The 27,946-nt window shown below is 47.3% G+C and overlaps 1 protein-coding gene across 3 annotated transcripts in view; it reads right to left on the reverse strand.

The window, feature by feature from the left end:
* The window catches only part of NRF1 (nuclear respiratory factor 1), a 60,678-nt gene that overhangs the window by 30,102 nt on the left and 2,630 nt on the right, over nt 1-27,946 (reverse strand). For all 3 annotated transcript variants that reach the window (XM_053978966.1, XM_053978967.1, XM_053978968.1), the window contains 7 exons: nt 14,842-15,073; nt 12,524-12,638; nt 10,508-10,634; nt 9,409-9,549; nt 3,768-3,926; nt 2,921-3,115; nt 846-947 (listed from right to left, as the gene is read on the reverse strand). In XM_053978966.1, coding sequence (XP_053834941.1) covers nt 846-947; nt 2,921-3,115; nt 3,768-3,926; nt 9,409-9,549; nt 10,508-10,634; nt 12,524-12,638; nt 14,842-15,064 — 1,062 coding nt within the window. In that variant the 5' untranslated portion in view covers nt 15,065-15,073. Of the gene's footprint in view, nt 1-845; nt 948-2,920; nt 3,116-3,767; nt 3,927-9,408; nt 9,550-10,507; nt 10,635-12,523; nt 12,639-14,841; nt 15,074-27,946 lie in introns of those variants that run through there.

Genomic DNA, 27,946 nt, shown 5'->3' on the forward strand with positions numbered 1-27,946 from the left:
TATGTATATAAAATAGTGTTTGCCGAGTCTTGAGCTAAAATTACACGTGTACACAATTATATATATATCTACCATTATATCAATTATGTATATAAGTAATATATGATATGATATGATATGATATGATAGATAATATATATAATATATAATTTTTATGTATTATATATATGAAATATATTATATATTTTTTTAAATTTATATGCATATAAAATAGTGTTTGCCGAGTCCTGAGCTAAAATGACACATGTACACAATTATATATATATCTACCATTATATAAATTATGTATATAAGTAATATATAATATGATATGATATAATATGATATAATATGATATGATATGATATGATATATGATATGATATGATATGATATGATGTGATAGATAATATATATATAATATAACATATAATTTTATAATTGATATATATTATATAATTGATATATATAATATATATAATATATTATATATATTATATGTATTATATATATTATATGTATTATATATATTATATCTATTATATCTATAATTTTATAATTGATATATATTATATAATATATATATTGTATAATTAATATATAACATATAATTATATATATATATGTATTTCATATATATATATATATATATATATATATATATGAAATACATATTTTTTTTAATTGATATGCATATAAAATCGTGTTTGCCGAGTCCTGAGCCGCAATTCCAATTCACCCCTCTCTGCACCCAGCCACAGCCTCCTGCTCCGTGCCAGCCCTTATCCCTGCAGGCTGGCTGCTTGCCCCGAGCCCCGAGATGTTTCTGCCAGTTCAGGTGCCCGGGAAGCCGAGGCAGCTCCTCACCTCTCCGTCGGCCACCGCGGAGTAATTGACTTGCGCCACGGTGACCGTGGTGGGCAGCTCGGAGGCGTCGGCCAGCGTGGCCACCGTGGCACCCGTGCCAACCTGTGGAGGACAAGACAATGCATCTGTTACTGCAGGAAGTGTCCACAGCACTCAGGCAAAGTGTGTGGGGTGGGGTCTCACGTGCTGCCAGATTGGAAAAAGAAAGGATTTACTGTGAGGGTGGTGCAGGGAGGTTGTGGATGTCCCATCCCTGGAAGTGTCCAAGGCCAGGCTGGACAGGGCTTGGAGCAAGCTGGGATGGTGGAAGCTGTCCCTGCCCATGGCAATGAGAGGATCTTTAAGGTCCATTCCAACCCCCTCAAATTCCATGATTCTGTGACTAATTGTAATTGCAGAGCTCACAGAAAACACGGAGCTGTCCCCAAGCGGGAGGAAATCCCAAGCTGGAGCTGTGTTAATCCATGGCAGCTTCCAGACTGGAACCAAGTTTTGCACATCCCTCGTGCTGTCCCTATGTCCACGAAGGCCTCAGCAGTCTCCCAGCCTCAGGAAGAGCAGCTGTAGGAGCATGGTGGAGCCAGCTCCCTTCTCCCACCCACCCAGCACTGCCTCAGAATTCCCTGCACACCCTCCTTGCTCCCCATTCCCTGGGTCCCATCTCCAGGCACCTTGGCAAACATCAGCTCCTCCTCAATACCCCTTTGGAAATGATCTTTTCCCCATTTAACAGCTGGGAAAGGACAAAGGCAGGGAGATGGGCAGCTTTGTCTCTGAAGAGAATGAAATATAAATGCCAGGAAGTCAATGGGATCTCAGGTGTCCAGCACCTGAAAGGACACCAGTCAAAGGGAGATTGTATGGACAGGTGAGCAAAGAGAACCAGCCTGGCAAGTCTGCTGGGCCTGGGTGGGGAACAGAAAACCCTAACAGCCACTGAAAAGCTTCATTTGGGAAAAAATACCCTACTCATACACTCAGCTTTTATCTGCATTATATCAGAAAAGTCTGTCTGAGACTTCACTAAAAATGTGATGCTCGAGAGGCACAAAGTGCTGGGCCTGGCTAGGAACCACCACCAGTGGTGGTTTGGAGGCACAGGGGAAACTGAGATTCAATTCTCACTCCCACAAGGAGTTTGTGGGAAGTTTCAAGAGAAAACCTGATTTTTTTTGACATCCCGAGCTGCCAGAATCTGCCTTCCCACACAGGGAACAACAGCAGCAGCACTGAGCTAAGAACAGTGTGAGAGGAATCCTTATTCCATGAGGACAAATATGTATTTGGTGTTTGTGATAAATGTAATACACTTCAGGTGTCAGAGGAAAACCTGGGGCACAGAAACACCTGACCTATATATAGATATCTATATTTTATATAGATATAAAATATATATCTATATTTTTATATATATGTATTTGGTGTTTGTAATAAAGACAATACACTTCAGGGGTCAGATGAAGACCTGGGGCACAGAAATACCTGAGATATTTATATATATATATAAAAATACATATATTTACATTTCAGGTATTTCATATATATATAAAATACATATATATATATATAATATATATAATATATATAATATATATATTATATATATTATATATATTATATATATTATATATATTATATATATATAATATATATGTTGTTTCATTCATATATATATATTATATATATTTCATATATATATAAGATATAATATATGAAATACCTGAAATGTAGCTAATTAAACTACATTCCATACCATTAAAGGAAGGCAGTTCCACCACCTCTCCTCCCATTGCCACCACAGGTGTTGTGTGGTGGCACCAGGGACTGGATTTGTTGCAAGCAGGTTCACTAAACTCGGGTCAAATCCCTGATTTTTTTTTTGACCACATCACAGAAATCCTTGCACTGGAGAACAAGGGGTGGGAGTCGGGAAGAGAGAGGATGAGGATGGATCTTTGTCGTGGGGTAAGACACGACAAAAGGCAAAATCCCTGAAGGAGAAGTTTAGCTGCTGAGTTTCCTTAAACCGCCCGCCTGAGGTGCTGGAAATGGAACAGCCAGGGGGTTGCTCTCACCTGGATGAGGGACACGGTGCCGTCGGGGTTGCTGAAGGTTTGTACCACGGTCTGGGAGGGCACCAGGTGGGCGATGCTGTGCGTGGTCGTGGTCTGCGGGGTCTGCTGGTCCTCGAAGGCGTAGAGCAGGTCCTCGCGCCCGTGCTGCTTGTAGCAGTTCTTCACGATGGTCCGCAGGGCCTGGGTCCAGGACACCTTCCAGCAGGAAGGAACAGGGGATGGTGAGGCCAGGGGAGTGTTCTGAGCCAGCTCAGCGCTGGGATTTGCACGTGTGTCTTCACTGGGGTTTGCTCACTGGGCAGCAATTCGCAAACGAACAACCCCAATATTTAATCTCCCTCTGCTCATCCCCTCCTCGCCCCAAGGAATCACCCTGGAGAGCCACCTGATCCAGTGAAGAGGTCCCTGCTCAGTGCAGGGCTTGGATGAGAAGATCTTTAAAAGGGCCCTTGCAACCCCAACCATTCTGTGACTCCAAGCAGAAAACCACGGTGATTTGGGAAAGCACCAAAATGCTGCCACAGCACCATTTCCAGCCCCGAACCAGCCTGCACAGGTCCTGCTGCCTCCACACCACGGTGCCTTCCTTTCATTATCTTTGTGACAGCTCGGTAGAAACTTTACTTTTTCACCCGGTTATCTCATTTTCCCTGGCCCCACTGCACATCCATGACTCCTTCCTTGAAGCACAAAGCTCCCTGCTGCTCTGAACAGGACAGCATCCCTTCCCTCCTTCAGGAGGCCATGACACAGACCCTTTCTTCTGTCCCTCAAGGCAAAAACCACTGCCAAAATGCAGCCTGCAGCCCCCTGTGCTCCTTTTGGAGGCAGACAGGGAGACACCCACCCGCTGCTTCTGTTCCTCCGTGCGGACGTCGCTGCGGACGTTGGCCCACGGAATGTCCTCGGGCCACCAGATGGGCTTGCAGCTCTCCTTGCCCCAGCCTGGCTTCCCACGACCCGTGGAATACTTCAGCATCTCGGGGATGAAGGCTCTCAGCTGTGCCTGGAACAAGCAAAAGGTTGAGAGGTGTTTAGGAATTCACATCTCGGGTAGTTTTGAGGTGCGTCGTACAGAATTATTGTGTTCAACTTCCATCTTGATCCATCCATCTTGGAGCCATCAACTGGAAGAGGCCTGAAAGCCCAAGGAAGGTGGACAATACTTTGCCATCTTCTCCCAAGACTCAGCTTGGCAGCAGGTGGAAGAGAAGAAACAAAATTCAGTCAGCCAAAACAAAATTACAACACCAAGGCAAAGCCATTGTATTGACACTTCACAATTCAAACACTACCAGGAAAAGAACGAGCCAACCTGAAATGGAAAAAAAATTAAATAAATCACAAAAACCTATTAAAAACCCACACTCAATGTCCCTACAGTGGCAGGAGCTCAGGCATGAGCTGATGTATCATTTACAGAGATGCTGCAAGGGGATGGAGCTTCAGTGACTGCTGAAATGTGGAAACCACAATCTCACACTTCTCCAGCCCTGTCCCGCCAAAATAAATGAAGAACTCACACAGGGTTTTGTAACAAGACTGGTTTTGTACCAAGGACTCCTTGGAGCACCAAGAAAAGGCTGGTTCAGCTGCAGAGTAGAGGAGGAAGGGGAGAGCTCTCCTTATATCAGAGGAAATCACATTTAGAGTTTAAAAACTGCATTTAGGAGCAGGTCCCTGCATCACTTCAGAGCTTTTAGAGTAAATTATTTCATAGAACCATGGAGTCACTTTGGTTGGAAAAGACCTTTAAGTTCTCCAGAACTGCCAAGGCCACCCGTGTCCCCAAGTGCCACATCCACAGGGCTTTAAATCCCTCCAGGAATGGGGACTCCATCCCTGTGCCAGGGCTGCACAGCCCTTTCCAGGAGGAATTTCCCCAAAATCCACCCTGAGGCTGCCCTGGCCCAGCCTGAGGCCGTTCCCTCTCCTCCTGTCCCTGTTCCCTGGAGCACAGCCCGACCCCCCCGGCTGTCCCCTCCTGGCAGGGACTTGTGCAGAGCCACAAGGTCCCCCCTGAGCCTCCTTTGCTCCAGGCTCAGCCCCTTCCCAGCTCCCTCAGGAATTCTCCAGACCCTTCTCCTTGTGCTCCAGCTCCGTTCCCCTCCCTGGACAGAGTCTGGATGTTGCATCCATTGGCCCCAAGCTGTCCATGATGTCCATGAACTCATTTCAAGCTGCCTTTTCCACCTTCCACATGAAATATGCATTAAAGCACCTTTTCCCCAGCCTGTCCATGATTCACCTTCCACTGCAGGGCCAACACTCACCCTGACACGCTCCAGGTTCCCTGAGTGAAGCCTGGTGAAAGGAGCAGAAAGAATTCCTTCCACAGAGCAGTTTCTTTAAAAATACATTGTTCATAGTCCAAGGGAGAAAAGAATTTGTTCTTCAGAAGCTCTGCAATAAACAGGGCTGAGTGAGCAGAGCTGGGGAAGGAGGGAAAACCAGAATGGAGCTGTAAAAGGCAGGGAGGTCACCCCCAAGGATTAGTATTAGCAGTAATGCTAAATAATTTGCCCAATAAATGATTCAATAAATAAATTAATAATAATTTGCCCAATAATTTATTCAGATAAACCTGATAGCAGCAGGGCTTTTTGGAGTTGCTGTTGGTTTTTGTGTTTTTTTTGTTTGTTTGGTTTTTTTTGTTTTTGTTTTTGTTTTCGTTAAGGTTGGGATTGAAGTGTTAGAGATGGTATTTTGTGTTTAGGTTTAATGTTTATTATTTTTATTTATATTATAAATATATATTCTTTATGATATATTATTTATATTTATAATATATATTTATATTTATATTTATAGTATTCTATTAATAAGTTACAAAATGGTTAACTATTTTTGTATAAAGTTTTTTAAGGTTAAACTAATTAAGAAATGATGCTTAAATTATTTTTATTTTTAACTTAATTAATTACTTGAAGTTTGTCATGTGGATTTTTCTGTTTAATTACAAACTACTATTTAAATTTATGAAGAAGAAGGAAGAAGAAGGTAAAGAAGAAGGATTGGTTTTTTGTTTTAAAATGTCTATTTTTTAATATATATTATCTATTAAATAATATATATTATATTATATTATATTATATTATATTATATTATATTATATTATATTATATTATATTATATTATATTATATTATATTTTAAATAATAGATATATATTTTAAAATTCTTACTTTGTGATATTACACACTTTTAATTAACTACACACTTGTAAGTTTAGTCTTATTAATAATTTTGGTTTATGGCTTTAGGTTTAATGTAGTTTTCTTCTGGGGGTTCGAGTTTGTTAGCAGAGAAAGTTTAAAATTTTTCAGCATTTAGGACTCCAACAAGTCGCCTGGTGCAAAAAGAGTTAAAAGCTGCTTCCCTGCCCTGCCATCAGCCACCTCCTTGTTTCCAGCTGCATCAATTACTGCTCCCTGGCAGTTCAGGGCTCAAGCTGCTCAGGGTACTTGTTAAGGAGGGTTTGGCTTTAATCCATGGGGAGACAATCAGCAGCACTGCCAGGAGAGAGGACTTGGCTAATTAGTGCCCTAACGAGGCTCGGGGCTCAGCCACAGGTAAGGTCCCCCACACCCCTTAGGGCACAGGTGGGAACATTCACCTGCAGGAGCCACCCAAAAATCAAACATCTGCTGAAAAAAATCCAGTGGCACATTCCAGTCTGTGCCCTTGGAAAGGGCTCCAGGTAACCCCCAGGAGGGAGGATTTGGGAGAAACTGTGAGAAATGTTTCTTTGCCACCCTTTCACACAGGCTCAGTGTTTTCACTTTTAATGTTAAATTCAAGAATTAATGGTACTGAGCTGTCCCAAATGCAACAGCCCAAAGCACAGCCAGCTCTATTCCAACTGCTCTCCAGAGCTGGAAACAACAAGGAAAGTGGTTTCTATAGCAGAGCAAAACCTGTGGCTGGGAATGTTCTACACATCCCCACAGCTCAGCCTTGGGATCTCTGGGAAAAGCAAAATCGAGTCCATGCAGGACCTCGGCTGCACCTGGAAGTGGGAGAGGGAAAAGCAGCACCTGCACAAGAGCTGGAAGTGAACACTCATCCCTGAACCCATCCCTGCTGCATTTCCCAGAGCTGGGAAACCATAAAACCATCCAGGCTACTGCTCAGCTGTGTGGGAGCTGATTCCAGCAAGGATTCTGCCCCTGCCACGTGCCAGGGACCAGCTGGGAGAGCAGGAATGCAGCTCTCAGGAGGTGAACGGGCACCAGGATGATCTTTGAACAACCTTTTAAAGTTTTTTTTTTTCTGGCTTGTAGGAGCCAGAAAAGCTTTTACTACCTCCTACAAGCAAGTTATAAATCACAGGGGCTTAAAAAAAGTCAGATTAAAGGACAAATCACCTGTTCATAAAACAGTGAGAGCTGACTGAAGCACTGAGCTCAGCTTGGCTAAGCTCAGATTACCCAATTTTACTCCTCAATCACATCAACGAGCAGCTGAGAACAAGTTGAGGGGCAAACTCAGCTGTCACCAAAGTCCAGAAAGCACCAAGATGCCCCTCTGTGAAGGCTGAAAATCCCACTGCACAGGAAAAAACAGGAAAACACAGGTTTTCCTGCCCAGCCCAGGTGGGTGATACTCTCCATTCCCAAGGATATGGGCAAATAAAGGCTTTATTTCCCTCCAGACCACTGGGGAAGCAGAGCAATTAAAAGGAGAATTATTTTCACCTCCTCACTGATGACACCTCTACACCTGCCTGCTGGCACCTGCTGAAAGCAGAGGCCTCATTTTTCCAGTCCCTGCCATCCCCATCCTAATTACATTTATATTTATTTTTGTTCCAGTTTTCCATAGGGTTTTGTGCAACTTAGTTGCAAAAAAAAAAAAAAAAGAAGAAAAAAGCTGTTTTTTTTACTAGAAAATACAAATATTTATGCTGGAAGCTCTGGGAATCAAGATTCCCACAATAAATGATGTCACCTCTGTGCCCAGTTCAGGAGAAACCTTTCCACAAAGCTCTTCTGAGCTACCTCGCTGTGCTGGAACAATGAGGGCCATTCCTAAAAAGATCCTTGTTTTTCTACCATAAAGCAGCAGGGGAGGATTTGAAAGAAATCCTACAGGTTCTACATCAGCACTTTGGGCTGGCTGAGCAAAAGCCCTGCAGGACAAGGAGGAGAAAAACATTTCCATGGGGAACTGTTCCTGGTACACAAAAAAAGCTGCCCACGAGCAGCTCCTGCAGGTGCCACCTTTCACTGGGGTTTAAAAATCCAAGAAATAATTTTTGTCTTATTTGTCAGGGATTGGGAAAATGATCTGTACCAGCCAAAGCACAGTAAGCTCAGTAAATTTTTATTATGACTGTGAGCTTGTCTGATTACATTAAGAAATGGAAATGGTGTTTTGAGCAGGGTGTGACCTCTGCAGAGCACAGAAAAATCTGCACATCTTTGCCTTGCTCCTGCACCTCTTTGTGCACTGCTACTCCCTCAGAAGAAAAATTGCCTTTCAGCATTTTAAACTTGTTGTGGTGCCTCAGACTGGGTGTACCCAGAGCCTCCTGCAGGACACACCTGCCTGAATTCAGGTCCTGCATCCCTGGGAAGGAGATTTCCCTCCAGGTGAAGCTTTCCTGGGAGCCCCCTCCACTTTCTCCCAGCAGTCAGGCCAGGCTGGACCTGGAGAGAATCTCCCACATGCCCAGGGCAGATAATTCCCTGTCTCCAACAAAAATATCCCACTCAGGGTCTGATCTGGGGTTAAACTCCCCTCTGCTCCAATCCACAGCAAGAAACAGAGGAGAGAATGAGCTACAGGACACAAAAAGGTGTCCATGAGTGACCTTCCCAACTTCAGTGCCTGAAGATTGTGGCGAAGTGTGGAACAAACATTTTCCCTGTTCCCATTTTCTGGGAGGTGCCAAAGCCAGCTCCAAAGGGAATGCTCCCAGCAGCCTGAGCTCTCCTCACCAGCAATTTTTTTTTTTTTTCCCCAGAGAAAATCAGCACCACTAACAAAGCTCCAACAAAAATATCTCAGGGTCTGATCTAGGGTTGAACCTTTGGCAAACTCCCCTCTGCTCCAGTCCACAGCAAGAAACAGAGGAGGGAATGAACTACAGGACACAGAAAGGTGTCCACAAGTGACTTTCCCAATTTTGGCACCTAAAGATTGTGGCAAAGCATGGAACATTTTTTCTGTTCCCACTTTCTGGGAGGTGCCAAAACCAGCTTTAAATGGAATGCTCCCAGCAGCCTGAGCTCTCCCCAGCAGTTTTTTTTTTTTACCCAGAGAAAATCAGCACCACTAACAAAGCTCCACATCCAACCACGACCTGAGCTGTTGCAGCCCCAGGGGAAAGAGGAGATCAGAGATATCCCCTGGAGAAGCAGCCACACAAAACAACAGGATGTGACTGCAAGATGCCAAACATCCCTCTGTTCCCCTGCCTCTGCCACGGGTGCCTGCTCACCTGGGTCATCCTGTCCACTCACCTGGGTCATCCTGTCCACTCACCTGGGTCATCTTGTCCACAGAGACGGGGATGCCATCGATGGTGAGGGGTGGCAGCTCCGAGTTGACCTCCTGAGGGGCCGGAGCGTGCTCGGCCAGCGCCGACTCCAGGTCTTCCAGGATCGTGCTCTTGTACTTGCGTACCTGTGGGGAGTTGTTAGGCTCAGGTAAACAAGGTGAGCAGCACCAGGAGAGGAGCAGGATGCAGGCCCAGCCACCTTCCCCAAGGTGCTGCAGAGCAGGAGGAGCAAACAGTGGCACAGCTGGCAGGAAACACCCCCTGAGAGTCGGCCCCACGGAAGAGCTGCTGATGAAACTTGAAGTAACGCTGGCAAGGGAAGAGTTTGTGGGATGAAAGGAAAAGTTCTGAAGGTAGAAATTCTGGGCAGGATCTGCAACAAGCAGAGCTGAGCTAAAATATGTCATTTTTTAGAGTTTAGTCTGGAGCAAAGGAGGCTCAGGGGGAACCTTGTGGCTCTGCACAAGTCCCTGCCAGGAGGGGACAGCCGGGGGGGTCGGGCTGTGCTCCAGGGAACAGGGACAGGAGGAGAGGGAATGGCCTCAGGCTGGGCCAGGGCAGCCTCAGGGTGGACATCAGCAGGAATTTCCCCATGGAAAGGGGGTCAGGGGCTGTCCAGGGAGGTTTGGAGTTCCCATCCCTGGAGGTTTCCAAGGAATTCCTGGAGGTGGCACTCAGCTCTGGGCTGGGGACAAAGTGGGGTTTTGACACCTTGGACTCAATGATCCTGGAGGTCTTTTCCAACCTTGGGGATTCTGGGATCATGGCCTGTTCCCTCTGATGATTAATCCAGGATATTCTCCCCTGGTGAGATGTGCCAGGCAGCCATTCTTGCAGAGAAGAGAGGACCTTGGTGCTGCCCTCAGGTCAGGGAGTCACAGGAACATAAAGGCTGGAAAAGATCCCTGAAATCCCTGACTCAACCAGGTCCAGCACTGTACTCCATAAAACCTAAACTCTGTTTTCCAGGGTTTTTTAACATGACCTTCAGATCCCTACCAGGCTTCCAAGGCTGCCCTGAGCAGAATGAAATCTGCAGAGAGGGTGAGGAATTTCTTTCCTCACTTCCCATGGGACACCTACCACGTTCTCCAAGGGTGCAGCACCGAATACTTTGAAGACAGGGTTGGGTTTGGAGGGTGAGATGCACAGGACGATGGCCTGCTGCCCCACTCTGGTGGTGTACTCATCCAGCGTGGCCCGGAGCTTCCTGAAACAGGGCAAAACCAGGGAATGGGCATCAGCTGAAAGCCCTGCAGAAACACAACCCCTCTGACTGCCAGCTCCCTTTTCACAAAGCAGGTGAGAAATGGAGCCCCAGCTGCTCGGCTTGGCCACATATTGAGTTTATTCCTCTGTTCCACAGGCCTGCTGTGCTCCCTGCAGTCACCCAGCAGCTCAAATGTCAATTATTCTCCCCGCTCTCCTTTTCTCATTGATGTAAAAAGAGAAAGCACCAGAGCAGCAAAGCTGGGGCAGCAAGAGTCTGCACTTCCACTCTGTCTCAGCAACACAAAACTTGTGTTTTGTTGAAGCACCTGAATGATTCATCAAAAGAGGCCTGCAGACAGAGGTTGTTTTACATCCAGATCATGGCAGTGCAATTCTCCAGCACCAAAGTCCTGCTCAAACCAGATCTGTAGGAATTCAAGCTACAGGATAGGCAAGAACTGGAAATATTGCAACAGCTCAGCACAGGAAACCCAGGTGTCCCAACACCTGCCCCATCAGCAACTCCCTTCGGAATTAAAATGTTCCACTGGATATTTTCTGCCTCTTATTCCCTTTAAAGCAGGGCAAGAGTCAGAAATGGTGGCAGAAACTCCAAAAGCAAAAGAGAAGTAGTGTGTTCCTCAGAAAACCTGAGCACTCCATGAGGTGACAGCTCGGTCCCTGTCCTGGTCATTTCAGAACCTGCTGTTGCCAAAAAGCACCACCAGCTACACACAGATCCCACAGTCAGGGGTTTGAAATTACCACTTGATTCCCAGTGGGGTGAAAATCAAGCACAAACATGTGTTCAACTGGTCAGAGTGGAAAAAAAAAAAAAGATGTTTTGTCATTATCTTAATGTAGTAAAATGAAGTAGTAGTGTGAAAGGAGAAGAAACAATTCCTTCACTGAGCAGTTTCTTTAAAAATATATTGTTCATATTTCAAGGGAGAAAAGGATTTGTTCTTCAGAAACTCTGCAATAAGCAGAGAAACACTGCAATAAAGAGGGCTGAGTTGGGGGAAGGAGGGAAAACCAGAATGGAGCTGTAAAAGGCAGGGAGTTCACTCCCAAGGATTATTATTTAGCAGTGACTCTGTTAATTTAACATTAACTGCCCAATGAGATCCCAAACAGCATAAAAAGCAAGAATTGCTTTGTTCCAGAAGCAAGGGAGCAGTAGCAGCCAATATTCACAAATGCCTGCAGAGCACAGAATTTCAGGTGGTGTCTCCAGGGCTGTGCAGTCCCATCGGCTCTGGTGTGGCTCGGGGGCCATCAGGTGGGCAAACAGCCTCAGAGCACCTGGAATGCAACACCTGCAGGGCTGTGGAGCTCTGCTGTCTCCACAGGAAGTTTCCAAAGCCAAAAAAAGTGTTTCGACTCAGGCAGGAATCTCCCCTGGATGATTCTTCCTAAAACTGTGCTCTAAACCCCACACTGTGGGGTTTGTCCAATGGCAAAGGAAATTTGGATATACACACACTGAATTTATCCCCAGAATGGTTTGATCAAGCAGAAAAGACTTGTTTTGTGAGGCAGATAAATCCTCTGCAGAGCTGGGATATGGATGGAGCTTCAATTTCTGCTAAAGCCACTCTGGATATCTTGCAGTGTCACTGTGACTGACTTAACTGGTGATTATTTGGGGTTAAAACAGAACAATGGATCCACCAGAGTGTCAGTCCTGGTGAGCATAAAATCAGAGATGAGCAGAGCTGCAATTTAACCCTTTAATGCAAACTAAAACACAACTCTCGGGTTCCAGAAAGACACTCCCAAAAAATCCCCGCGCTGGGTGACTTGTGGGCAGCACTTGCTGTGACCACACAGGCCACCAGAGCTGGCTGGAGGACACCGAGGTGGCAGGGACAGGTGAGTGCTCACCTGAGCAAACGTGTCTGCTGCCTCTTCCTGATGGAGGGGTTGGACTCAAACACGTGAGGTCGCTTCCGTTTTTTCCCCGTTGCCACTGCAGCAGCTGCTGCCATCCCCACAGGGCCTGGAAATCAAAGCACAGAGGGTCAGTCAGCACCAGCAGCTCAGGGGGGACATTGTCACTGTGCCCCCCCACCCCCAGCCAGGAATGGGTGCCCAGGGTGTCCCCATGAGAGCCAAGTGACACAAATCCCTCCCTGAGCTCTGCTCTCCAGCACTGCAGTGAAAGCTCCATCCCCCAGGCTGGCAAATCCCAGCTCAGTCCTGGGTGAAAGTCGCATATTTCAGCCTAAAGCTTTCCTTACACTCACAGAATTGTGTATTTCATCTTCCAAACATACTGAAAAACTCCCAAGACTTTGAATAGCTGAGGAGATCCTGGTGGCTGGGAAGAGGAAACCAGGCACAGCTCCACAAATCCTGCTTGGACACCTCAACTACAGCATCAGGAGCCTGAGGCTTTCCTGAGGGATTAAGGACCTGTTCTAATGGGAAAGAAGTGTAAAATCCAGAGCTCCCAGCAGTGTCCTACCAGGGAAAGAAATGTAAAATCCAGAGCTCCCAGCAGTGTCCTACCAGGGAAAGAAATGTAAAATCCAGAGCTCCCAGCAGTGTCCTACCAGGGAAAGAAATGTAAAATCCAGAGCTCCCAGCAGTGTCCTACCAGGGAAAAAAAAGTAAAATCCAGAATTCCCAGCAGTGTCCTACCAGGGAAAGAAATGTAAAATCCAGAATTCCCAGCAGTGTCCTACCAGGGAAAGAAATGTAAAATCCAGAGCTCCCAACAGTGTCCTACCAGAGCCTTCTGAAGACCACCCAGGCCTGAAAATCCTGTGTGCTAGAAGGGAAGGGGAAAGAAAAATTCCTGCAGTATGGGAGGCTGGAAAATTCATAAGCAAGAGCCATGGGATGCTCAGGGGGTGGTGGAACCTCACAGGTTTGGTCTAAAGTCTGACACGGAGTCAGGCCAGACTCATCACCCCATTTTTCTGCTAATGCAGACCCACTGCAGGGCCAATCTGGAGGACATTTGGAGGAATCTGTGATTCTGAAGTACTTTCCCAATGCAGGTATGTCAGGATCTCCTGTGGATCTCCCTGGCCTGACACGTGAGCTCCCTGACTCAGCAAGGCCGCGCCGCGCTCCTGGGTTATTTTTTGCTGTTGTTTATGCGGGGCCTGAAATAATTTTTCCTCTTTGACATATTCGGAATTTTAATTTCGTTACTTGAGGCAGCATTTTAGCAGGGACCTTTGGATAGACCAGCAATTCCCAGCACCTCTGTGATCCACACAGAAACAGTGCGGGATTCAAGAGGCCAGCAGGGAGAATTTCCTGTGGAATATTCCTGTGGGTGGGATGGACCAGTGATGCCTTAGGATTTAGCTTTTCTATTTTTCAGCTCCTGTACTGCTTTAGAGTATAACTCTAAAACTCCTTAGCCTGCCAGCTGCTGTTCTCCCATTTTATTCAGACAAAACAATTCCTCTCTAGGCCTGAAACTCAAGGACACCTGACTGTCTTAGGCCTTGAGAGATGTAAAAATTGCGGGGGGCAAACTTGGGGTAAATGACTTCATTACCTGAAGCTGTAATTGGAGGATTAACCCCTGATATGTAAATGGACCAAACTTTAATTGTCTGAAAAACTTGTGACCGTTGTCCATCCTGGGTGTAGCCCCTTGGAGGCTTCTGATTGCCTAAGGTCTGTCCACTAAAGGCCTTTAATAAATACCCACTTTTATTCTCTTAATTTTGTCTAACCTCTGTTTTAGGTAGCTGTTGATTTTTTGGGGGTTTTTTTGGGACTGCTGCCACCACCCTGAACCACAGGGGGTCAGGTCTGTTCTGACTCTCTGACTCTGGCAGTGGTTTGTTTTTAATTTTAATTTTTAATTTTCCTAGCAAAGAACTGTTATTCCTACTCCCATATCTTTGCCTGAGAGCCCCTTAATTTCAAAATTATAACAATTCAGAGGGAAGGGGTTTATGTTTTCCATTTCAGGGGAGGTTCCTGCCTTCCTTAGCAGACACCTGTCTTTTCAGACACCCCAGACAACTACACACTCATAATCTTAGCTCTATCATTCAATTTCGGAAGCTTTTTCTCCGGCCTCAGCTCAAACGCGGTGTTCTTTTGGGAGTTAGCGTCTGTCAGCACAGAAAACCTAAAATTCTCAGCAACCAGGCTTCCAACAGCCACTCCAAGCATCACCAGGAGGTAGTGGTGGTGGTGATGATGATGATGGAGCAGCCCCCTGGCTTTACCTGCAGCCGCCAGGTGAGCGGTGACCTCGTCGGCAGCCGTGGAGTTGAGGATGTCGGAGTCGTCGTAGGAGGTGTCCTCGGGCGAGGAGGGCGAGTCCTCGTCGGCGCTCAGCATGCTGTGCTCCGTGTAGGTGGCCACGTGCACCTGCTGCACCTGCTGGGCCACGGCGTGGGCCTCGATGGTAGCCATGTGCTCTGCCTGGGTCACTCCGTGTTCTTCCATCAAGAGTCACTGGCAGAGGGGGCAAAAAGCTGTGACAAAAAGCTGTGAGCACGAGGCACAGAGATCACCTCCCCCCAGGGACATGTAGTGGATGTCTACAAGAGGGAAATAACTCTGCCAGCAGCCAGGAGAGGAACTTTAGGTTAAAGGGTTTGGAAAAATCCACGCTTCCAAGCTGAGCACAGCGCCCAGACAGCGTTATCTCTGCTGGGTCCCCAAGGACCCTGCAGCTCTGAGATTGTCCCTCACCCACGCCTTGAAGGGTCAAAGCTGGGACTTGCTTTTGCCATGTCAAGTTCCAGCTTTCAGGGAAGAGTTCTGAGGGTGACACAAAGTCTCCTCTGACCTCAACAGCTCAGGACACAAACGAGGATGCCAGTACAGAATCCCAGGACCACTGAGGATGGAAAACACCTCTGAGCTCATCGAGTCCAACCTATGTCCCCTCCCCAGACCAGAGCAGCGAGTGCCACATCCAATCCTTGGACACCCCCAGGGACAGTGAGTCCACCATCTCCCTGGGCAGCCCCTTCCAAGGCATGACCACCCTTTCCATGGAGAATTGTTCCCCAAAATCCCCCCAGACCCTCCCCTGGCCCAGCCTGAGGCCATTCCCTCTCCTCCTGTCCCTGTTCCCTGGAGCACAGCCCGACCCCCCCCGGCTGTCCCCTCCTGCCAGGGACTTGTGCAGAGCCACAAGGTCCCCCCTGAGCCTCCTTTGCTCCAGGCTGAGCCCCTTCCCAGCTCCCTCAGCCTCTCCTGGTGCTCCAGACCCTTCCCAGCTCTGTTCCCCTCTCCAGCGCCTCCAAATCTTTCTGGTCAGGAAGGGCCCAGATCTGGACTCAAAGTCCAGAAAGAGGCAAAGCCATCACAACCCAAGCACAAATATCACAGAAAGCTGATTTATTTAAAGGTGTCCAGTGGTAAAGCACTGAGCAAAGCAGCAGCTTACAGAGTCAGCAGGGCCCTGGACCACACACTGGGAACAGATCTGTGCAGAAGGACCAGGATGGGAGGTGCAGGGATATTTTCAGTCTGTGCCTGCTGTACGTTTGTGGAAAAGAAAAGGCACATCCCTAAGGTATTTTCAAAGAGGAGAATTAGAACCTCAACCCTTAAAAAAGATTCCCCAAAGGGAATCTGTTCCTGCTCAGGGCAAAGAGCAGAAAGAGGTGAGCAGCTGCAGGGAATAAGAAAATAAACAAAAAAAGGTTCTGACCTTGTAAGTACAGTCATGGAATTACAGCTCCTGACTGACACACATCACAGAATGCCATGAGGGGTCAGAGGGACACGGGAACCCAAACCATTTTGTCAAGAGGGTTATTTTGACCAAACAAAAAGGAGGTTGTGGCCAGGTGGGAGTCAGTCTCTTCTCCCAAGCCACAGGACAAGAGGAAAAGGGTTCAAGTTGTGCTGGGGAGGTTTAGATGGGATTTTAGAGAACATTTCTTCTCCTAAAGGGCTGTCAGTGGAACAGGGAAGTGCTGGAGCCCCCATCCCTGAAGGGATTTAACAGACCCTGAGGACATGGTTAGTGGTGGGATTGGCAGTGCTGGGGAAGGGTTGGAATATTCCAGCCTGAGGGACAGCAGAATTGTTGTTGTGAGACTGTCACAAACCCACTGAGGCTACAGCTAAAGCCAAACCAGCTTCATGCTCCCAATCCTTCCAAAAAAAGCTGCTGGAGTCTGATGTTGCTGTTGTCCAACCCTGTTTACAACTTGGGTTGTAATATTAGAACCATCCAAAAATAGCAGGAGTTCAAGCAGTGCCAGTGAGAAAGGGACTGAGATGTTGAGGTACATTGGGACAAACTGAAAACTTCTGGTGGAGAAACAATCAGCTCTAACCTCTTTCCATGAAACTCACACTGCCATCACCACAGAAGAGTGGGTGGGAAAAAATATTTCAAGTAAATCCTTATGGACCAGCTTAACAGATTCCCCAAGACACCAAGCTTTTCCTGAAAGGGGACACTGCTGCTTTTCTTACTATTAATATTAAAAAAAAAAAAATGGAAAAATGTGATCAGAATATGACTGATAGAGCACAGTGACTTTAAGGTCAGGAGACAAAACCCCAAGGCAACGGATGAAACCACTGGAACCAAACCTTGCACTCAAAGGCAGCCTACACCTAATGCCACCAACACTGAAACCTTGGGAAGCCATTCCCACATTCAAATTATTCCCAAAGGATTCCTGACACAGGCCAGGCCCTGTGGGCCAACACCTTGACTGGCAGGTGAAGGTGTCACCAAGCTGGCCCAGCCAAGCATCCCTGTGGCACATCCGAAGGGTGGGGCGTGGATTTGAGCAGGGACCCAGGCACAGGGATGAAAGGAAAGCTGTCCCCTTCATCCTTCAGAGATGAGCATTCACCACTCCAGAAAAGGAACGTTGATCCCTGGTTTTCTCCCAAAAGCAGAGTGGTTTCAGGAGGAGGGAAAGCCTAATGACACTGCAAAGACATTTTCTGGTAGCCGTGGCGTAGTCCAGAAGGTTTGGATGACAGCCAGAAGTAGTTTTAAAGTCATTTAAAGTGCTTATAAAAAATATGAGGATAAAGTCCCTCTCATCACACAGTGCAGTTGCTTCACTGAGTGCGTCAGTGTTCCTTTGATGTCCTGTCAGCCCTGACCAGTGGCTGCTGACACCGTGGCTGGAGGAACACCAGAAGCAGGAGGAAACAGCAGAGCTGCACCACTCAAACCACCAGGAAACAACAGGAACTGGTTGCAAACCCCATAAATTCTACACCAAATTTAATCCCACATGGACTGAAATGAAGGTCTCTGTGGTGTGATTGTAACAAGTCACAACTCAACCCATAAAAACCCCCCACACACCATCCAGGTTAACGGATGCTTAAAACTGAGTCCAAAATAAAAATTCCACACTAGAAAAAATCATGAGGAACAGCAGCACGATGGAAAAACCCCCTTACACAGGCAGGGACTGGAATTATTTTAAACCTTTATCCCGCTGAAGAGGTTTTGCTTCAGATGCTGCAGGAGACACGACTGAGACAGCCTGAACCAGGAGATGAGCATTCATCCTCTGCAATGTTAAATCATGGTGCCATTTTTACCAGCTCAGCCCACACCTCATTAATTTGAAACCCTGCTCAGATCAGCAATAAATAAAAAGAATCGCTGGGTCTCGCTTTTTTGGTGGTTTAAATAACTTTGAAAGGAAGCAAAATAGGAATTCTAAGGAGATTTTGAGAGACCTGCTTGCTCTGCCCTCTCATGAGCATGCATGAGAGGATCCCTCCTAGGATCCAACCATGAAAGGGATCTTGGGGAATGCAGGGGCAAAATTTTAAGTGAAATTGGGTAGATTTAGATCAGATACAAGGAAGAAATTCTTCCCTGTTGCCCAGAGCAGCTGTGACTGCCCCTGGATCCCTGGAAGTGTCCAAGGCCGGGCTGGACAGAGCTTGGAGCAGCTTTAAGGTCTCTTCCAACCCAACCCATTCCATGATTTCAGCATTCTGAAATAGGGTGGGAACAACCAATGGCATCCAAAACAGCAAATATAAGGCTCTTGTGTTCAAAATGATCAATCAATGTGATGTTCTTGCAAAACTTGCTTCCTTGCTAATTATCCTGATTGTCAGAATTCAGCCTTCATATTTTCATATGGAGAGTGAGTCATTCTGGGTGGAAAACCAAATGGGAGAAGTTTCCCTGCATTCTGTACCAGCATCAACATGAAAACGAATACATTTCATAACTAAAACTAAAATTTTATACCTAAAATGCAGGAATTAGCAAATCCCCCCACGGCAAACGGAGAGATCAGCTCTCACACAGCCCGCTGAGGGTGCACAACCTTTCCCAACCAAAGAAGAAGGAAATCCCATCCCAGAAATTAATATTATTGGATGGATGTTCCCAGCTCTGCCTTCTCTTGGAGGAGTTGGAAATTACAGGGGAGGAAAAAAGAGAGGACCAAGGAAAACATGTTCTGAAAGCTCAGAATCCTCTTTACAAGTGATCAACATCCCCAGTTAGTTTAACAGACACATTTAGGAGGTCTGGGGACTGTCCCTGTTCTCACTTCAGGCTGCTCAGGTCCTGGACCTTCTCCTCTTCCCAAGGATGAGACTCAGGAGAAAATCTGCCACCCTCCAGAGGCTTTTGAACCACTGAAAGGATGGAATCATGGAACAGTTCAGGTTGGAAAAGCCCTCTAGGATCATCAAGTCCAATTGTTGTCCCCCTGAACTGCCAAGGCCACCACTAAACCCATCCCCTGCTGATGGACCCACCCAAACACACAGAGCAGGACACAGCTGGGGCCTCGTGGCCTGCAACACTCTTGTAGATTAAGGCTTCTCACATCCTTTTCCCCAAAATCATGCCCTGTACTCAGCAAAAGCATGGAGAAAGGAAGAGGCAATCAATGATGTGGTTGCTCGGTCAGCTCAGGGGACATCAGATGCTCCCGGGGTTTTTAATTTATTTTGGTTTAATTTGCTTTGTTTTTTTTAATTAAGTAATTTAAAGGGCTTATTTGAGAGGGTCAATCCTACACTCTCAGGAATAATCCCTCTGCTTTGTTTCCTGGTTTCTTTCAAAGGAATGAAAACATTCCTGGTTTTCCTTTCCCAAATAATTTTCTGTTTGATCTCTGCACTGCAGTCAGCACCAATTCCTTACTGACAACCCTGCTCCACACAGGAACTCAGCACGGAGCACTTTGTCTGGCACTACACAGGAATCTCGAAAACAAGAGAGAAAATCTGGCTCATTATTCAAGCTGGTCCCATTCCTCCTGCTTTCACTTCAGGGAAATCCTGCTCCAGGTGTTTTCCAGAACACCTGCAACACCTCCTGCCTTTCTTCTGCTCTCCTGTGAAGCTGACAAGCTTCTGGAGTTCAATGGAGTCAAGCCTCTGCCATAAATAAGTCGTTTGTTCTGCATTAAACAACATCACAGTGGCACATCTGTTCTGGGAGGGGCTGCAGAGCTCCTGTGATCCACAGTGGGAGTTTTCCCTCTCTCACCTCTCCAGAGGTGCACGGTGTTCACCCTTTCTCATGCACCTCTGCAGGAAATCACCCTCTAAATCAGGTTCTGGCCACTGTTTGCTGTTCCCCTTCCTTTTGCTGGGAGGGAGCCGTGGTGATTCCTCACTGCCTGCTGCTTCATCTCCATAAACCACGGAGCAAGGCTGGAGCAGTTTCCAGCTTCCCAAGATGCTGCTGGTGGCACCCAGGACTTCCCACCTGCTCCTGCTGAGCCGCTTCCTCACTCCCAGGAGGGTAAGGAAGACCCCACTTCCATTTACTTCAAGATCTACCAACTGCTTGTGGCTGCAACTCTTCCTCCTCCTCCCTGCCACAGCACCATCGGCACCGCTGGCAGCTCACGATGGGGGGGAATCAAAAGTACCTTTGATGATCTGGGTTGACGTGATGTGAGGGAGATTTTTCAACTGGGTCACACTTGGTGGATTCAATCAGATTAAAAAGCACTTCCTCTGCACTTAGTGCTCAGGAATGTGTTATTTAAAAAGCTGTTCCAAACTTCCGGCTGCGCGTCTCGATAAACTCCAATTTCCCTGCAGAGGCAGCCTGGGATAATTCGTAAGTGAAAACTGATCTTAGCAAGAAATCAATCACTGGCCATTTACTAATAAAATCAAATCCTGTTTGAGTGGAATTATACCTTTGAAATTGTCCAGTCCTGCTTTTCCTGTCCTGGCAAAAGACCCTCTACGCAGTTTTTCAGGAGAGCGGGAACGTCCTGCTTTATCACCTGCAGATTTCTGATACTTTACATTTTGATGGTCACAACCACAGAGAGCCAACCTCATCTGGGAACAAACACAAATCCAGGGATGTATTCCACGATTTTCACCAGGTGCTGTGACTGAAATCAGTGGTCAGCCTCGCTAGTCTTGAGGGATTTGTCTTCCCTCGGATGAGAATGGCCAGAAACGAGCTGGTTTTGGTGGTTCCTGGCATGGTCTGGGTTAGAGGAGCTGCTGCCAGCCGAGGGGAGGATTAGAGGGCAACCTTTAAAAAGAAGGGATGGCCACTCCTGGTGCTGTCCTGGCTCTGTTCCTCCTCCGTCTGGGCCAACCTGGCATCCCATCCACCTCCCAGCCGGGGCGCGGAGCTCCCTCACGGCACTTCCTGACAGCGCTGGTTAAGAAAGCACTTCCAGGAGAAATCAGAGCTGCCAGGAGCTCTGTGCCAGCCAATTCCAACGGCACCAGCTTCTGGGAAAGCCCAGGGAACGGCCCCCACTCCCTTCACTCAGCAGAGCTACCAGCACTGAGCCAGTCCCAGACCTCCTCCTGGTCTTTTCTCCACGGGGACAGGAGGAAGGGGATGTCCAGGCGTCCCTAGAGGTAATTCCAGACTCCCAGTCATAGAGATGCAGCTCTTTCTGTGATTTCCACGTTGCATTGGCATCTCTCACTGGGTAAATATCATTCATTAATTCCTCTTTAGGGTGAATTTGACACTCCTGTATAAAACTGTGCCTAGAGTGAATCACCCCTGTGGGGTTGGTAAACAAACACCACCATTCACCAGGATAAGCCTGATTAATATCTCACTTATTACCACAACTCCTTGAAAATGCACATTTAAATACCAAAATCCCATTTTCCACGGAAAGAAAAAAAAAATGCTCCCTTGCTCACGGGGAGAATTTTGAGACCTACACCTCAACCTGATAAAAACCAGCTTTTTTTTTTTTTTTTTTCTCCAGTGGAGCACCTGCCCCTCCAGAAGCTGCTCAAGGTTTTGGATGGGAAAGACTTTCCAGGACACTGACTCCTGTCAGCAGCACAACTGATACCAGGCACAAAGCAAGATAAGACACTCCAGTTTATTCCCTTCCTATCAAGACTGAAGTGAACATCTTATTTACGTGGTTGACACAGATAAGGTGACTCAAGCAACAACAGGAACCAGCTCTCGTTCCACAGCGTCCTCCTGTGGCATAACATTAGTAAAATGATCCTTTTAATTAGCATGGGGAACAAAAAAAAAATCCCAATGCTCCTGGTTTCAGCGTGAAAAGCCCTGAAATCAAATGGATTCTAGCAAACAAAACCAAAATTCCTTCTATTAAGGCGCTCTCTTTGTCACAATCTCGCATCAAAGAGCAAAGAAATCCCCCTGCAGGAAAAGCTTCCCACGTGTCCCTTCTGCAAAAGAAACAAACAGGATTTCACAGGTATTTATTAGGATAATAGCTCCTACTTGCTGCTGAGAGCTGCCCTTGGGTGATGTGATAGGACACATCAGGGACAATGTGACTTGCAGTGGGTCCTTTTTGCAGCTAGATTTCATATATTTAGCACCAAACACCAGCAGGAAGCCACGGGGTAAACACAAGGATGAGGTGGATTCCTCTTGAAGACTCTTCTCAAGCTTTTGGCACCGAGAAATAGCATCCCAGTGGAATCAGCCCTCCCCAGGAAGACCCCAAGAAAGAAAAGGGCACATTTCGCATTCGGAAACCCACGGGAAGGGCACCACCACATCCCAGCCTGTGGCAGCCGAGCGTAACCCAAAACTGGAAGTGAAACTGCACCGCACTGGATGGAATTCTCATTTAGCATTCCCGTGCTTGCCCTAGGCTCTGCAGGTTTCACAGGAAGCATTTTGGGGTGGCTCCTCCTCACCAGAATCCACCAGTAGCACCTTTTTCCCCTAAAATCTTTTTGCAGGATGTGTGGTCTGCCACGAGTTTAGGAACCAGAACATGAGAAATGCCATTCTCTGAGGTAAAACTTTGTCACCTCACACACCCTTGCATTTTATTCAAAGCCACACAGAAATCCCAATTTTAACCTATTTTCCTCAGACCTGCAGAACCCAGGAGTCGTTCTAACACAGCGTGAAGCGAGTTACTCATCTTCAGTCAATTCAGCTCCTTTAATTAACAGGCAAAAGTGGTCTTTTAAGAATTCCTAACCCAATAAGCACAGGCTGCTGTTCGGGGCTGGCTGAAGCGTTCCTGGCTCGGCACAGAGGCGCAGCCCTTGGGATTACTGCTGGAAAAGACGGAGCGCGGCCCTCGCTGGCTGCTGTAAGGTGCAAACGTTCCCAGTTTTAATCCTCTTTTATGGAGAGAGAGGATTAGTGGTTATGCTGGATTACCACAGGAAAAGAGAATGGCAGTGGGTGACACAGAAAAGGTTTGAGCAAGAGGGTGAGGACAGAGGTGCCACAGCCTCGTCCTGATCGTCCGCGGTGGGAAGGATCACCACGCGTCCAGCATGGACGAGCTCTGTCCAGCCTTGGCTCCATCTGGGAATATCCTCAGTTGGAAAGGATCCACAGGATCATCAATCCAACCCCTGGCCCTGCACAGACACCCCAACAATCTCACTCTATCCCTGAGAGAGCTGTCCAAATGCTCCTGGAGCTCCAGCAGCCCTGGGGCCTTGCCCATTCCCTGGGGAGCCTGGGCAGTGCCAGCACCCTTGGGAAAGAACCTTTCCCTGATATCCGACCTGATATCCACGCTGGCCCTCCCCTGACACAGTTTAATACCATTTCTTTGGATCCTGTCCCTGGTCACACAGAGCAGAGATCACAGCTGCCCCTCCTCAGGAAGCTGCAGCCCCCAGTGAGTGTCCCCTCAGCCTCCCCTCGTCCAGGCTGGACAAACCAAGTCCCCTCAGCTGCTCCTCCAGCCCTTTCCTCATCCCTGTGTCCCTCCTTTGGACATTCTCTAAATACCTTTGGACCTTTTTGCTATTGTGGCACCCAAAATTACAATGAGTCACCTGAAGGACTCGGTCCTCACATGGCATTAACTCATAATCATGGCATTAACTCATGATCATGGCATTAACTCAAGATCAGCCACTAGAGTCCTAACCACGTTTAATTATCAAACTTCCACCAAAATGGCAACCTGGCCACCCCTTCTCGATGTTCAAGTGGTTCAAGAACGCATCTGCTTGGCTGCCCTGCAAAATATGCACTTGAGGGGGAAAAGCTCCCCAGAAAATCCACTGGGAACTAATGAACATTAGAGCTGCTGGAGCAAATCCACAGGAGACCAAGGAGCTGCACCAGAGCCCCTCTGCTCTGAAGCCAGGCTGGGAGAGCTGGGGGTGCTCCCCTGGAGAAGGGAAGGATCCAGGGAGAGCTTCCAGCACATTCCAGGCCCTAAAGGGGCTCCGGGAGAGCTGCAGAGGGACTGGGGACAAGGCCTGCAGGGACAGGACACAGGGAATGGCTCCCACTGCCAGAGGGCAGGGATGGATGGGATCTTGGGAATTGGGAATTCCTGGCTGGGCTGGAATTGCCAGAGCAGCTGGGGCTGCCCCTGCATCCCTGGAATGTCCAAGGCCAGGCTGGACATGGGGCTGGAGCAGCCTGGGACAGTGGGAGGTGTCCCTGTCCTTGCCCATGGCGAGAGATGAGCTTTCAGGTCCTTCCAGCCCAAACCATTCCACAGTTCCATGATGACTCCACAACCCTGAAAAGGGTTGTGCAAACCCAGTGCAAACAACACAGCGGGTACACGAGAAAATCCCACGTCACGCTCGCAGCCTCACATTCCGCACCACCAAAATTTGTGTTTTCTGGAGGGGAAAAAAAAATTGCATTTCCAGCCCAACTACACCAGAGAGATTTGCCTGCCAGTCTTTCAGGTCTAAAGCACCTCCAAGCTGGGTTTAAATGCTGATCCCATATTTGGCCTCTCCACACTGACAGAGCCTGTTGAACAGGCCGGGCGCTCTCCGTGTCCCCTCGGTACCTGGCTGCCTCCCACAGGGGCAGAGGGGACTCTGCAGACCCACAAAGAGCATCCAGAACTGAGCCATCCTGGAATTCCAGCCCTGACCCACCCTAACTCTGTGCTTTTCCTGCTTTGAGCATGGTATGCAAATCCTGAGGGAATCCCAGGCTTTCACAGCTCCTGCCACAACCCCGCGTTCGATACGCTGAAAACGGACCGTGGATTTTTTATTTGCTGCCACGTTTTGTTCTTCAGATGTCTTTCACGTCTCTCCACCACCACCTCCATCTACATATGCTTCTGATTATCAGGGCTGAAGTATTCCAACCATTCCCAGGGAAATTCACCGTTTCCTTCTGGAGCAAGGGACCAAATTCACCGATTTACCCCTAAATCCATGGGAATGCTCATGATGCAGAATTCATAAGCCAGAAAATAACTCAATTTTCAACCCAAAGCAACCACAAGAAGAGCTCTGAATCCACCAGCTCCTTCTAGGGAGGGAAGGGAGCAGCACTGTTGAAGTCCCTTCTCCTTCCAAAGGGAAATCAGGAGTTAAAGGATTTTCCTGGTGCCCAAGGAAGCGGCTGCAGAAGCAGCAGGAGACTCTAAAGGCTGACACCAAGAATAAACTTCTTCATTTAGACAGCATTCCTCAGCATAAATAAAACAGGGGCACTCTGGGCTGTGGTTTGGCGAGCATTTTTGACCCAGAGTATGAAGTTTTCCAAGTCATCCCTGTTTGATTCCTTTAATTAGATGGTTATGTAATGAACAGTGGGAGGGACTCAGTTACTTCTGGATTGGCTTCCTTGGTCACACTGATCACAAGCAAACGTGGTCTGTGAGTGAAAATATATTTTCATGGGTTTTCCCTTCTGTGTTTGAGGTCAGGTGAATTTTGTAGGACTGAAAAAGTTGAGTTTCCCTCCGAGTCGCTGCAGGACCTGAGCAACCCATTTATTATTTATAGGCACCACAGGCAGCACACAAACAATTCACACATCTGCCGAACAAAAATAACAACAAAAATAATGCTTGAAACCAAGGAGACTCCTGCTTCCATCCTTTTGTGCTTCCATCCAGCACAAAACCAGGCTCCACTCCCTGCAAAAGCACCACAGTCCCTGAGAAAGGGTGGAAAACAGGAAGGGAAGGAGACACTGGAATTCCCAATCCTACTGAGACGGAATCCACCTGCCATCCACAGCGTCCTAGAAGGTTTTTGTACATCTTTTTTTCCAGGAGGGGAAAAAAAAAAAAAAACCAAGATGGAATTTCATTGACATCAAAATGTCAGCGTGGCTCAGGACAAGCTGCGAGCTCCACCAAACACAGCCTGCAGCTCCCCGGGTTCCATCTGGCAGTGCAAGGGATTCCCTCTTGGACTTCTTCTTGGATTCCTTCTCGGAGTCTGGCAAGAAACTCATCCACAACAAACCCAGAGCAGCCTCAGAGTCCTTCCCAAAAAACTGGAATGCAGTTTTTTGCATTCTGTTCCAAAATCCTGGGCACCCTCTGACACTCGGGTGAAACACAGGGACAGCTCCTGGCTGTAGCTGTGATATTCCCAAAGGATAATGGGCTCTGAGGTTTCCCAAAAACTGGACAAACCCAGCCAGCCCTCCCAGTGGGACTGTCCACCTGGCAACGGGATCAGCCCCACCAGTTTTTGGGGGAAAAAAAAAGCAGAAGTAGAAGGACCAGCATTGGGGAAGCCACAAATATTGAACCCCACTGCAATTGGTGCAGTGGGCACAGAACAAAGCTGAATTTCCCCAAAGCTGGAAGGTCCTGGAAGGTGCAGGTTTAGCCTGGACAGGTGAGAGGCTCCTCTTATCCCTGGCACAATTCTGGACCTTAAAACTTTTCTCACACTCCACTGCAGCCTGTAGGCTGGGAAGTGGCGAGGGCTTCACGTGGGAGTTTTAGTTTGAAGAGATAAAAGCCACCAATGATGTTCTGAGTCCCACAGTTTGCAGTATTTGGAAACCAGAGGGGTTTTTTTTGCCAGGATGTATTTACCTGGTTTGGATTCACAGGCAAAATGAACTGATGAAGAGATTCATGAGGGCAGACACACGAATTTAATCACTAAAATAAGTGATAAATGGATCAGGGTAGGGGTGTGGATCTACACCCAACAGTGGGAAAGCACTAAAGTGACCTAACAAAAAGCTGAATTCCAAACTCCAAGAGGATGGATTCCCTTTAAACACACACAGGGACAGGGTTCCACTTCATCCAAGGGAACAACTGGAGCTGTGTCAGGGGGTTTAGGCCTGATTTTGGGAAAAGGTTCTTCCCCCAGAGGGTAGTGGGGTATTCAACAGTACAAGTAAAATCCCCACTGTGCAGAAGTTATTTTAAAACCACCCAAAAAAGGTGGTTTAAAATTATTCTCTTAAATATCTCGGGCACTGGGTAATGGGTAACACAAAATATCTGAACTGTGTGGGTTTTTTTTTTCCCACAGATCAACTTCAGAAGCAACCTAAGGAAGATAAAGTCCAAGGCTGAATTTCACAGAACTCCCTGCACTGAAAATCATCAACACAACCCCACCACTCCTACTGACAGCACAAATTGTTCTTATGTAGAAAAGTCTGGATTAAATTTTCTTGGTAAAAGGGATTCAGGAGCACAGCAGAGTTCACTGTGCCCTGCTGCCTTCCTGGATGACAATTTCCCAGATCAGAGAAAGGTAATGCATAAAAAATAATAATTCCCAAATCCTTCAGGAGAGAGAAACCGCACGGAAATCTCCCTCCTTTGGAAAAGCAGTGGAAGTATTCCCAAAGCTTGTGCATGCACATGGCAGAAGCTGGACATGACCAGCCTAGAAGGGAGATGGACACCAAGAGTGGTCCCAGTGCTCCCAGTCTGGGCTCCTCCACTCTCCTGGGGTTCCTTGGTTTCCCCTATAAAGCTGAAATATTCCAAGCCTGAGCTTGCCAGAAGTTGAACTGCCTGGTTTAAGGCTGAAAAAAGGTGATCCAGGCTCCTGAGAGACAGAAAAGTGATGAAATCCCAACCTGTGAAGAATTCCTCACGTCAAAACACCTGCGGGCTGCTGGTGGACATCAGAGCAGGTGACCAGGCACGGGGCTTCTGTCCAGGGAATTCCAGACAATTAACTGGCAGGAAAAAG

The sequence above is a fragment of the Vidua macroura genome, chromosome 5 (assembly GCF_024509145.1).
Source record: "Vidua macroura isolate BioBank_ID:100142 chromosome 5, ASM2450914v1, whole genome shotgun sequence".
Lineage (NCBI taxonomy): Eukaryota > Metazoa > Chordata > Aves > Passeriformes > Viduidae > Vidua > Vidua macroura.